General features: G+C 37.6%; 1 protein-coding gene across 14 annotated transcripts in view; it reads right to left on the bottom strand.

Moving 5' to 3' along the window:
* Nucleotides 1–13,222, bottom strand: part of ATP2B2 (ATPase plasma membrane Ca2+ transporting 2) — a 419,442-nt gene that overhangs the window by 118,618 nt on the left and 287,602 nt on the right. For all 14 annotated transcript variants that reach the window (XM_084531458.1, XM_084531464.1, XM_084531465.1 and 11 more), the window contains one exon: nt 6,445–6,642. In XM_084531458.1, coding sequence (XP_084387584.1) covers nt 6,445–6,642 — 198 coding nt within the window. The remainder of the gene's footprint in view (nt 1–6,444; nt 6,643–13,222) is intronic.

Genomic DNA, 13,222 nt, shown 5'->3' with positions numbered 1-13,222 from the left:
ATGCAAATGATCAACATTAATAAAAACAATAAAACCAACATGTTCACATTTGGCAGGAACTGGTTGGATTCTACCGCAGAATTTGACAATATTGAGTACCATTCCCAGCAGCAGATGAGCTGGTAGTGCTCCTGCAGAGCTAATCCTGCTATTTAGTTTATATCCAATGTTTGCTTCCTGCCCAAATGACACCTGTGTGTTTCTTCTGAGCCAGTATGTGTCTGCATACACAAAAGCATATTTCAAGGTTTCCCCAATGGGCATTTTGGATTTATACAAGTTAAGAATAAGTTGATTTCATCAGAAAAAATGTAAAATTTATAGAATCCCCAGAGAAAAAAAGAAAAAAAAAAAAAAAAAGAACCTACTAAGGCATTGCTTTGTAGAAAGGAAATAGGAACAGTTTGTGATCTGAGCAATAACTCTAATGAAGAAAACCATTTCTGTGAGAGCAGGAAAAAAAAAAAAGAAAGAAAGAAAAAAAGGAAAAGAAAAAAGAATTGGATGCTAAAGGACAGACAGATCCAAATATCAGCTATCAGTTACCTGAAAACACTAAACAATTGCAGCCCTGTCACAGCTGTTGGAAAAAAAAAAAAAAAAAAAAAAAAAGAAGGAAGGGAAGCAAATCTCATATTAAAAACCCACAAAAATAGAAGATTTTTTTTGTCAAATCCACAGTCAAGTGTGTCATCGTACATGGCAATACAGAAAGGGCCTTTTTCCTTGCTCTACCACATTGCCTGAATTACAGAGCCTGCCTGTTCATCTTCTAAGCCTCAGCATTCATCCTCATGAGGAGGTTGGAAAGTGATGCACTGCCTTCTTTCCAAACAGAAAGGAAACACACATCTCTTGCATGCCAATAAATTGAAGAAATTAACCTCTAAGAATTGTCCCCTGGGCAATACAGCTGTGAGCCATTATTTCTTGTGATAGGGCCAATTTTTTTTTTCTTTTCCTCCCTCTCCATTGTCCCATATTCTTAACATGCATCTGATATCTGCCAAATTTGGCATGGCAGGCTGGGATTTCTAGTTCCATCCCCCAGCACAGGGAAAATTTCTCTCTATGCAGAGAAATGCACACAAGAGCAGAAGACAAACCCTGCACATACACCTGATGATCGTACGAAATTGGTGTAGGACCTTAGTAGATTGACAAATACAGATAATGGAGGGGTAGACATCACCCTTGGGTTAAAAATAAACCAATAAATAAATAAATGAAAGAAAAATAATTTATGGAAACAGTTCAGTGCTGGATGGGAAACTTCAGTTGATTATACGTGCAACTACAGAATAATGAACAAAATTCTTAATAAAGACTTTAGAGTCTTTATAAAGTCTTAATAAAGACTTTAGAGTTGTATCAGAAAGGTAGTATTTCTTATTTTATCCTGGATGCAGGGAATGTCTACTGTGTATCACCAGAACAAAATTCCCTTTAGAGGGCTAGGTGTCACAGCAGAAGCATTAATACCACCAATTGATGTAAGGAAAAACAAGAGCTGGAACCATGAAAAGATAAAGGCTATAACAACAGCATTTTGAAATGTAGTAAAGGAATAAAGTCTTAATTATGTGATATTACTTGGTTTTGTTTGTTTGTTTTTTAAATATAAGAAATCTTATAACATTTACTGTAAGTGCTGGGGGATTGGGACATCTTTATAACATGACCCTGCAGTTGAGCCTTGCTGAAAGCCAGCAGAGTGCCTACTGCAGCTGTTCTGCTCCAGCAGAATTTGCACGTAGAGGAGGGAACTTGCAAAGAGGATTGGATTGACCCAAATCAGCTGAAGTCTTAAAATAAAAAAATAAATAAAGTGTACACCAGTATAGACTACAAATTGGATAGAAATTTGTGCCACCTGGTATTCAATTCAGCACTTTCACTCCTAAAAGAAGTTTCTTGCTAGCTGTTTTATATTCTCATATATATTTATATACTTGTAAATACGAAATGTTTACTTTTTTATATCTTTCTGCAGATACCTGCACTAATCACCGTTCCAAATCTCTCCCAGTGTGACATATTTCTACAGAATTGCTCAATGTGATGAAATGTCAAGAGACATATTTTGACTCATGTCTTCACAGGCAGTAGCACAAGAGCAGATGAGAACAGCACAGCACAGTGTTTTGGATCTTAAGCAATAGATCTTCACAAGGTGGGGGTGAGTTGCTCAGGTTGTTTTTTTTCCCCTTTAAGACATATTTTCACAGATATTTAATCTGAATAATACCTTTGCTTCTACGGTAGAGGCATCTACAAGTAGATGCATTTACATCTCTTTGGCAAATACCCCACCAGTGGGCATGCTGGCACTTTCATTTCCATGTCTGACTGTGACTTGCTGTCCCATGCATATGTCCTTGTTCAAGGTCCACATATAAGGAGTATGTGGTGTGCTAGGGGCACGCAGAACAGTTGTACCATGAGGACCATCACAACTGGGCAGCTCAGCATGGAAAGAAGATGAACAACCACCCTCCCACTGCAGAACAGCTGTACCTTCTCATCCGTACAGGTGCCCTTTCTGATTTAAATCTCCTGTTGACCAAGCAATGGAATATGTTACAGGAATGATAGGGAAATGCCTGAATGGTGAACCAGCAGAAATATTACCTCCTGTAAGAAAACTAAGAGGTCAACAGGCATCCCACCTGCGGCCCCAAGCAGCGGCATATCAACATCACTGCAGGTTAATGCATCTGACTTGGGAGGTTCAGATTTCAGGGTACTGTGCCCTGCTTGTGCATTTGTTCCTGTTCATTAACTTGTTGCATGAATAACAGGAAGGCTAACCCAGCCAAACCTCTGCTGAGCAGTATTGTGCAACAAAAGCTTTGCTTTCAATACAGAGTTTTGCCTTGGGAATTTCAACCGAAACTACCTAAAATCAAAAAGATTACTCTTTTTTTCCTCCTCCACCTAAATTGCAAAGAACTGTACACTAGACAATAAATGTTATGCCTGTGGCTTCACACTGACAGCTGGGACTTCAAAACATCTCACCTCAGGCTACTTTTTCCCTCAGTTGTAATTCACATAAGGAAACATAATTCAAGGAAGAAAACTTCAACAGCTTGTTGCATCATGTAAATAGTAAATGACTGTCAGGCGTTGATATCAGTGGGTTGTGCAACAGGGTAATAGGAGACACATGTGAAATAAGGCCTGAAGGATGGTAACAAGGGAGAAGATTCAAGGCTCAGAAGTTGCTAGTGAAGGTGTTAACAGAAGGCTGAAAATTTTTAACCAGTTCACACACAACACCAGTAGATATGGGGGATGCACCATGGCTGGGCAGTACTGCTAATCCACAGGGCAGAGTATATCAAGGTGGCTATGGGGAAGAAATCTATGGGGAGAGGATCAAAAAAAAAAAAAAAAAAAAAAAAAAAGAAAAATAGCAGATTCCTTCAGCTCCGTAACACTGCAATTTCTCACTTCCTTGGGGGTTCTCACCCAGTCTGAGCTCCCTTGTTTCATTTCCACAAGCAATTTGATGGTTTGAGACCACAGTTTGGGTAGCTGATCTCAAGCACCCATTCTTTCTATTTATATACTGGCTTTAAAAACAGCATTGATACTTCTTTAAAAAAATGTATGCAAAAATTATTTCACCACACAGTGATACAGAAAGACAAACATTCAAATACGGTCCTGGACTAACTCTAATCTACACTGCAAAGACAAACAAACAAACCACCATGTAGCCAGGCTCCCATATATTCATTAAATCCCCTTCACATATCACAGGCTCACTATTATGTTTGCTCAGAGTCTGTAATCTGTTAACCCAGGACACTGAAGGATTTTGTTCCAAGGCACAAAGTATTTTCAGCTTGCTTAAGTCACATCCCTGTGTAATCACCATTAGAGCAGTGACTACATCTGCACCAGCAATTTTCTCTCAAAATACATTTACTGAAACACAGCAGCAGTTTTGCACTTTTTTGAAAGAGTGGAAAAATGATTGTGTGGATCAGTAATGAGAGCAGTAATTGCCACAGGGCTGACAATAATTTATGCAGAAGTTCTCAATTGCTCCTAATGGCCTGTCAGATGGTAAAAGGGAATGCAAAGCAGATCATAAAAACAACTCTAGCGTAGCTTCAGAGAACAGAATTCTTGAAACTTTCACTCTTACTAAGAAAAGTGAAAAATACAGGAGCTGAAGTGGCTTCTGGAGAAGCAATAAAAACAAACTACACTATTATCTAGTAATTCGCATAGATAAGATTTTACGATAGCAGAAAATAAAAGAAAGAAAAAAAAAAAAAGATTTTTTTCCAAGATTCATTCATATCTTAAATGCAGGAGAACAAAATCTTCAGGTACTACCAACAGGAGATTACTACCACTACTAGTTCCAAGGTTGATTGAGGAAGGTAGCTACTGGTTCTTCAAAATCACAGAAATATTCCTTATTTCCAATGGTGTAAAGTAAATGCAACTCAGAAAGTAATAACCTACTTACTTTTCTAAAGACAATACCAAACTGCACTAGAGCCATTTGGAAATGCAGTTCTACTAGTCAGAGGACTTCTGCTTTGGTAATGTATCAACATGTACATGTATAGTTTAAAATTGGAAAACAGTCAGTCCAACACACAGAAAAATGTTTAATCTCACAGCTGCCTAACACAAGAAAACACACAGACATATGCATACATTACACTGTACTGGTAGCAATTCCTGAAGCAATTGAGACACTCTAATGTGTTTTTGTGTTTTTGGTTTTGTTTTTTGATCTGTGGATTTTATCCTGTATTCCTCCTCCAAATACATCAGAAAAAAAAAATGCATCTTGCACTTAAGCTACAGAAACTAATTCCATTACAGCTTCAAAACTTAAAGTCGGTTTCAAAACAAATTGTATCTCTTCTAAAAAATTAAGGAAGACTTCAACTTATCATATTAACTAATAAAGTATCTTCCAGACAAAGAGTTCCAAAAATGTGGGGAGACCGGAGACCACTGAATGAAATACTGTGCTGTGGGAAAACACAAACACATTTTCCCAGGCTGTACTGCTGAGCTTTTCAGACTGTCCCAGAATTTCAGATGTGTCATACATTCCCATGGGAAAAGAAACACTTTAAATACGATATCAAAATTACAATAATAATAATAATAATAAAAGTAATAATAAAAATCATGGTCTGATGACACAACTCTCCTCTTCCTAAAACCTTGTAACAATCCTATTTTAAAAATATTAAAAAAAAAAAAACTTCGCACAAAGTAAATTTATAAATAAGAGGGCACATTTGTGCCTAAGGGAAAAAAAAAAAAAAAAAAGTTTGCAGAATTGAAATCTTAATTTTGTAAACCATTTTTCATGGTTTACAATGTCCCCAAGGTATCCTACTATGCCCAGGTATGAGGTAATGAAAATAAATATTTTCTTCGGTTAAAAAATAAATTACTTCTTTCCCTTCTCATGCCTACATCAGAGACCTGCTGAAATTGATAACAACATATTCAATGCTCAGTGAGAAAGCAACAAAAGATTCCTGATTACATAGAAAGGATTAAAGAATCATAAATATGCTACAAGAGCTACACATAGCTACATGCTTGTTCTGCTCGTGAATGGAAAAGGAAAAAGGAAGGGTCTTCAAGGAAAGTAGCCAAAGGAAACTGAAGCAAATGTAAAAAGCATTTCAAGGTTATATTTAGAGGAAGACATTCTTCATACGTTTGCCAAGCTATTCACGTCATTTCACACAGCATGTTTTATCCAGCTTTATAAGTCTATGAGAGAACAGGAAAGAAAAAATCTGGATCGGTTGCCAGAAATGGAAATCTTGCATTTATGCAGAGGAACGAATATTTTAAGCATGTGAATTCAAGAGTACTTTCAAAGGGGGGGCCTTAAAACCTTCCACAGATATTGCAGAAGGATCCTGCAGTTTATAGCTTAGAAGTAACATGACCTAGCTTCTATTACTCTCTGTCCAGCTAGGCCACTGGCCTTTAGCTATGTCACTAAAAATACTAAAATGAGTGAACTTCAGTAAATTCAAGTCTTCATCTGGTATAACCCAGCTGAAGACCTGTCCATGTTTATGTACACAGGCTACATCAGTTACATAAGCAACCACATATTTCTCCTCTATAACATGCTAAACAATAATCTAAGATTAATAAACACCAACCACAAGCTCAAACATGAAAACAAATTCTCAAGTTCTATAAGAATATTATGGTTTTAACTCAGCACACGTCACAAAGGTCAACTGTTTGCATAAAGAAATGTCAAGCATGCAAATAATACATCACTACTACTATGTAGTGGTAATAGGAACAACTGAAATGGAAATTTCCTGTTGGTGACCTTCTGGAGGGTAGGGATGGAATCAATTTGAGATATAGGACCATTTTCACTTAAATCTATGCAAACGACTTCAATAAAGAGTTTCTTTTTACCTTCATTGCCTTCTCCAGGTGGCTGGTAAAATGAGAGCCCCAAAGATATGATGGCTGCAATTTCCAAGATTATAAGAGTCACGTCCTGCAGCGCTTCCCAGACTAGCTGTAAGAATGTTTTTGGCTTCTTTGGGGGAATGAAGTTTTTTCCAAAAATAAGCTTTCTTTTTTCTAGATCTGCAGCAGTGCCAGCTAATCCTGTAAATTAAAAAATTAAAAATTAAAAATGCAGGGAAATAGAAAATAACCATTTATATCTGCTTTTCTATAAATTATTTCTTCAAGTACAACTACAAGCTGTACCAACCATAGCATATTAACAACAGGCAGATTTTCCATTTACATTTTGCTTTTGCAAGATGACTTGCCCTTACATTCTGAATGGAATCCTTAAGGACTTTGTTTAGTACTAATTCCTGCAACTTTTATTCCTAAACAAACTGAATTAGTAGACTTACTTTAATAAGATCTCTCTCTCTCTCTCTCTCTATATATATATATATATACACATATAAACATATATACACGTAAGCAATGACTTCTGAAAACATAATTTATTTGGACTTTATGATCTATTTGGGATGCAGCTGGAATAGTTGTCGGCAGCTTTTGGTAATATCAGAAGCAGCATATCTTTGTTCAGACCTCAGGTTGATGACCTCAAAGTAAAACTCAATAAAGCATGTCATGTTCTCCATCAAAGCAACTGCTCTTGCTGCATAGGTACTGTCACATAATTGCTGGAGTGAACTGTGTCAAATTTTGTCCCTAGGAAGACAACCACAGTGACAGGATATACGTGTAAAGAAAAAGCAAGCAAAGGTTCCTTAAATCTGTATAAAAGTGTATGTTTTCTTCATGACACTTCAAGTTAAGTGCATTTCAATGTAAGGATGCAATGTAAGAATGTGAATGAAGTTGTGCTGAAGAGTTCCAACCTTTCACTTATGTGCTTTTTTTTCTCCCCTGTGTTTTAATTATTTCAAGTCTGTGCATATCGATCACCTTTTCTGTTAAAAAAAAAAAAAAAAAAAGCTACAAAATACTTGCAAATGTTCAGGTAGAATAACTGTGCCTATATACTGCTCACAGCAGCATAAGGAACTGCAATAAAGTAGAGAGGTTACAGGTATCTGGGTATCTGTCAAATAATATTTCCATCTGTTGAAACATTTACAAAACTGTAGGTTTTGAACACAATCAGCAACACAAAATTATTCACACTAAGATGACAATTAAAATAGTTCCACTGAGGGTTGACCTCAGAGGACCACTAAAAAGGTGCTTGCAAGAGAGCAAGAGGAAACCATCCCACGCTAAAAGGCTTCCCATCACTCCTCTTCTTGCACTGATCAAGGTAACTCCTTCCCTTCCGCTAAGGTACATTGACACCTACAGGTACGTGAAGAATGGAAAGCCCTCTTACAAGCATCTCCAAGACATCACGCAGAAGAAACGAGGATCCTAACGTGCTAATGACACCTAGCTCTATATCCCAGCCATTGAGGACTGGCACTGCTGTTCCAAGCACCACGGTGCACACATGCCAGATGAAAGCACCAGTCCAGGCATAATTTCAAGACCAAAGTGATGCTTTGCTGAAAGTATCAATCCTGCCACAGTACAGCCACAGCCGACTCACCTTTCACTTCAAGTATATAATTACAACTGCTGTGTAGTTTCTGGCTCTTGGTTAACTCATCAAACTTTCATTTCACCTTCAGCTTCTATGAAACACTATCCTCCCTTCCCAGGTAAAGGCATGCTGTAGTTATTATTGCCTCGCTCAATTTAATTTTCAGTACCTACTGCTTAGTGAGACTACAACACAGGTTGCAGCTACTACAACGTGTGCCTATGCCCATCTCTGCAATTCAGACAATCACGTCAGACTTCTCAGCTCCTCTGTGAGTTCTCAGTCAGCTTCCAATGCAGGCTAGAGGCCTTCCCCATGTGAAATGTGAATAGCAGATGATGAGCCATTTGGGTAGTTACCCTTTTGTGAACCAATGTAGATCAGAGAAGTTAAGGCAACAAAGGTGGGAGATCAGAGAAGTCACTTGCCACTGATGGGATCTGACATAGGGACAAGCCTTCAGGAGAAATGAAACAAGTCCAATTTGATCAGCTTCCAGAGGGCTGCAAAGCCCTTTAATACAAAGCAGGGTTTTCACTAAAAATAGCATGCACAATTTGTACTAGTTCCCCAAAACATAACCTGCCCCAGATACCGCAGTGACTTCATACATGAAGGGGAAAGTGCATCAACCCTGTTGACAGTGGCAGGAATTTCTGGCAGAAACATTCATATAATGCATCTACGAGCAGCAGAAAGACCTCAAATGCATATTGGAAAGCAGAAGAAAAATACGTCTTCAAAAGGAGTATTTCCCAACACAGAACATATGTGCACAGCAGCAGGCCAGCTCCAGCAGGTAAGCAGATGACTGGGTACTCAGCTGCGGGAAGCCACGGCTGAAACAGCACAGGAAAGAGCTGCCCTAGTTTTGAACAATCCTAATTACATTTACCTAGCCTTTAACGATGAATTTACCACTTTGCAAACTGCGTTATGTACTTTATTGTCAATAAGCCACAAACGGTATGCATGTCCTGTCCTATACTGCTGATCATAGCACATATGGTATTTCATACGTACATTCTAAGAAGCTTCCAAAGCAAAGGAAAGAGAGAGACTGGAACTCAAAGAGCTGCTGCTTCTCTAACACACATATTGTCCACTGACACTGGAATTTAGGAACCATAAGTTTGAGAACTAGACTGGGCATAAAAAATCTATGTCCACCATGGTTTTCCAGTCTATGTAACCTATGTTAGATTTTAGAAATAAATTAACATTAACTGTGCTCTTTCCTCTTTAATTATGGCATTTATTTTCTTGTGAATTATTTAGAAATGCTGGAAAATGAAATTCAATGTTCATTTCAAACCAAAAGGTTTCTGTTCTCCCAAGTAGTGGCCCTCATTTTAAAAACCCTATTCAATTCTTTTTTTTTTTTTTTTTTTTTTTTCCCTCCCTCTGAATATCAGGAGCTGACAAACTCCTGGATTTCCAGAGCAAGAAGAAAGGAGAGCATGAAGAAATACAAAGCCTGATGATGAAGTCACATCTTAACAGCCCTAAGTGTTACTGCAGAGATAATAAGGTCAGAAAGGGACAATAAAATATGTAGAGAAGTCAAAGCTGTACACAGAGGTACTGCTAAGGGAAAGAGCACTAAGAATCAGAGGCAAAGATGCTTACTTTGCAAAAGTTTCCATCAATTCTCCATGGCATTGCCAGAAGAAAGTACACAGGGGCACCCCTTATCTTTTCAAATCTTTTTATTCAGAAATGCTACTTTACATAGTCCTAGAGGTGGTTTAAGCAAGCTGAACTTTGCGGCTTGAAGAGGATTAGAGGTCACTCACACTTTGTCGCACTGGCAGATCTGCGGGATGCTGCTTCCCAGCGAGTGCGCGCTGACAGGCAGTGCAGATGGTAAAAACGTCAATTAGCACAGCAGGATCTGCAAGTGGACATCTGTCCTCACCATTACTTTAACCAGGAGATGGCATTCCTGCTGCTAGACTTGCTTTTTTCCCTCCCCCTTATTACACATACTTACTTCACTACCGTTCTTGAATATTTTTTTTCCTCATTTGTCCCTTAGTCTATGTATTAACTGCTGTGACAATAATGATAGAATAGTGCAAATGAGAGCAATAAGAAAAATCATTTCTATATGAAGAGGAATTGAAGAAGGGAAAAAAAAAGTTAACAGAGATATAGAACAGAGAGTTCTATATGACCTCAGAATCCAAACGTTACTAGCAAAAGCAGAAGCATTTGATGATGTATTCTGTATGGCAATAAGTCACAGACAGGCTGGTTTTAAATTCATGTGTCCACACACACATATATGTATATATTTAAAATACTTCTGTATGTTAAGGCTATGCAACAATTCTTTGCTTGACCAAAGTGTTTTAGAATGGTTGTACAGATTTATATCAAATTTGTCTACAAATATTATGCATATGTTTAAGAAATACTGTGAAAACTGATTATTGATGCTTCTAGCACTTGAATAGTTTCTTAAGGTTTGTTTCCAAAACTTTTCCTCCAAAATTGTTTGCAATTTGTGAAGAACAAAAGATTAGCTAGAAAGCATTTTCTATGATACTGTGAAGTATATTAAATGGATTTCTTCTTTCATCCGGCTTGCCTTTTTAACATTTTTTTTTTTCCAATTGTTGCTTTTTGGAGGGAGAGAATGATTAAAAATCTGCAGAAACAACAATTAATGGTTTTTCCCCATTCCTTATCTACATCTGTCAGTTACTGCACACTGGATATAAACCCATCATTTCAATTAATGCTTCCTGGAAAATTGTTTTTCTCCTGACAATCATCTCCACTGCAACCAAACGGAGCATCACAAACAGGATGATTTTGATGCTGCAAAAACAGCAAAAGCACATCACTACTACAGCAACTGGGAATAAATAAATAAAACTTAAGAGAAACGTTCATGTTCACTTAAACTATGAGATGAAAAATGGAAAAAATATATTTGTACTAATTGTGCAAACAAACCATTAGTTACTTTTATAACCTCTTCCCCACATTTTCTGACTGTCTGGGGAAAAAAATAATAAAATAATTAAATAAAATAAATAAAAAATAATAAAATAAAAAATAACAATAAAAAAAAATCAAATACCAAAAACTGTAAACAGGGGAATTTAAAACTCACAATATCTATAAATTCAAATGCAAAAAAAATTGTTCAGCAAGGACAATAAAAGCTTTACAGTGATGCTGAACATTATTAAATTTCTATTGAAATTAATACTCAGAGGTTAAAAAAATGAACCCACAACTTTTTTTGGTAGTTAACTCTACTGACAGATGCAACATGCACGACATGCATAAATTGTTCTTATTATGACAACACAGACCTATGTTTCATGTCAAGCTCCTACCACCCGAGTCTGAACCTGCACCCTCAAATGATCAGCATTTCTAGCATGACATTACCGAGGTGTTCACTGAAACCTAAAACAAAGTATCACTTTGGTAATTATTTCATTTCTTTGTCTAGTTTCACAAGTTCCATTTATTTCACATTTAACTATGAAATGATCCCTGCCTTTACTACTACTACTACACAACCCTTTAATATAATTTGCCCAGGTCCGCCAACCTCTATAGATTTTGTGTAAAGTTTCTAAAATTCAGTGGGGATTAGAAACACTAGCCCAGTTATTCTGCTATTCTAACACAGAAAATTCAAACCCACAATCTCATTTTACATTTTAAATAGGATTCCATTCTCAGGCTTTAGAAACAAATTTATGTGTACTACTCTTCTTTTCTCCCTTGACAAAGCTTCTCTTGACAGCAGGTCTTCATTTCTTCCACTTCAATCTAAGAAGCACTATCAGTCTTGTGAGGGAAAGAGCTGAAAAAGTAAATTTTTGTAATTCTAACAAATAGCTAGTAACTAGGAGATTTAGTTTGAGATCTGCGTTAGGTAGATCTAAGAAACTGGGTAAGGCAAGGAACCATTGGCAACAAAATGATTGTTGTTACGGTTTTGATCAAAGGCTCAGGAAGGTATATTTTTTCTCTTATAAGTGATACAATGATGTCAACAAGCACACTATGCTGTAATGTAACAACAGTAAAAAAAAAAAGTGTCCAGAGGAGGGCTACGAAGATGGTGAAAGGCCTGGAGGGGAAGACGTACGAAGAACGGCTGAGGTCACTGGGCCTGTTCAGCCTGGAGAAGAGGAGGCTGAGGGGAGACCTCATCACAGTCTACAACTTCCTCGTAAGGGGGTGTCGAGAGGCAGGAGACCTTTTCTCCATTAACACCAGTGACAGGACCCGCGGGAACGGGGTTAAGCTGAGGCAGGGGAAATTTAGGCTTGACATCAGGAGGGGGTTCTTCACAGAGAGGGTGGTTGCACACTGGAACAGGCTCCCCAGGGAAGTGGTCACTGCACCGAGCCTGTCTGAATTTAAGAAGAGATTGGACTGTGCACTTAGGCACATGGTCTGAACTTTTGGGTAGACCTGTGCGGTGTCAAGAGTTGGACTTGATGATCCTTAAGGGTCCCTTCCAACTCAGGATATTCTATGATTCTATGATTCTATGAACAGTAGTCTCACACAGCTTACTAGGTCATGAAGTCTTTGTGACCCTCGTTTAAAGGGTGTCTAAGTAAAACAAACACCCGCTTTGGTACCAGCTTTGCCAAAGAATTCTATGTTGCACTAGACTACTTGTTTCACTAGCACAATTTGTTTATTTACTTTTTAATACTACGAAGGCATCAGACACGCATTCACACCTAGAATGGATGCCTCTGTGACCTCCTAGTTTTATCGTGTATCATTTTATTATATGCTTGAAAAAGTCTTTCATGCAGTCCGTTGAAATTCTGTTTAGACCATCTTAAATAAAATCAGTTAAGAGAAGCCAGTCTATCAGTGGGGAAGTAATGAGAGCATTTACTAGTTTCAGCACGCTGAATTGGAATTTCACCAGTGAATGAACCTCAATGAATAATAATTTCCTTCTAATCTCAGAACAACAAAGCTGACTGTAAAGCATAATGAATCTCATTACCTGTTTTCATTAATATCACTTGCTTATGTTTGTTTACATAAATTGTAAGAAATCTGTATAAATTTTAAAAGCCTTTGGAATCACAAATCATCCAGCACGTGTCCTGGAAGCTTTACCCTGCTGACGCTACTATTTCT

This window comes from Aythya ferina (genome assembly GCF_964211825.1).
Source record: "Aythya ferina genome assembly, chromosome: 10".
In the NCBI taxonomy this organism is placed as follows: domain Eukaryota; kingdom Metazoa; phylum Chordata; class Aves; order Anseriformes; family Anatidae; genus Aythya; species Aythya ferina.
The sequence above is the reverse complement of the archived record's forward strand: the minus strand, read 5'-3'. Positions and strand labels throughout refer to the sequence as shown.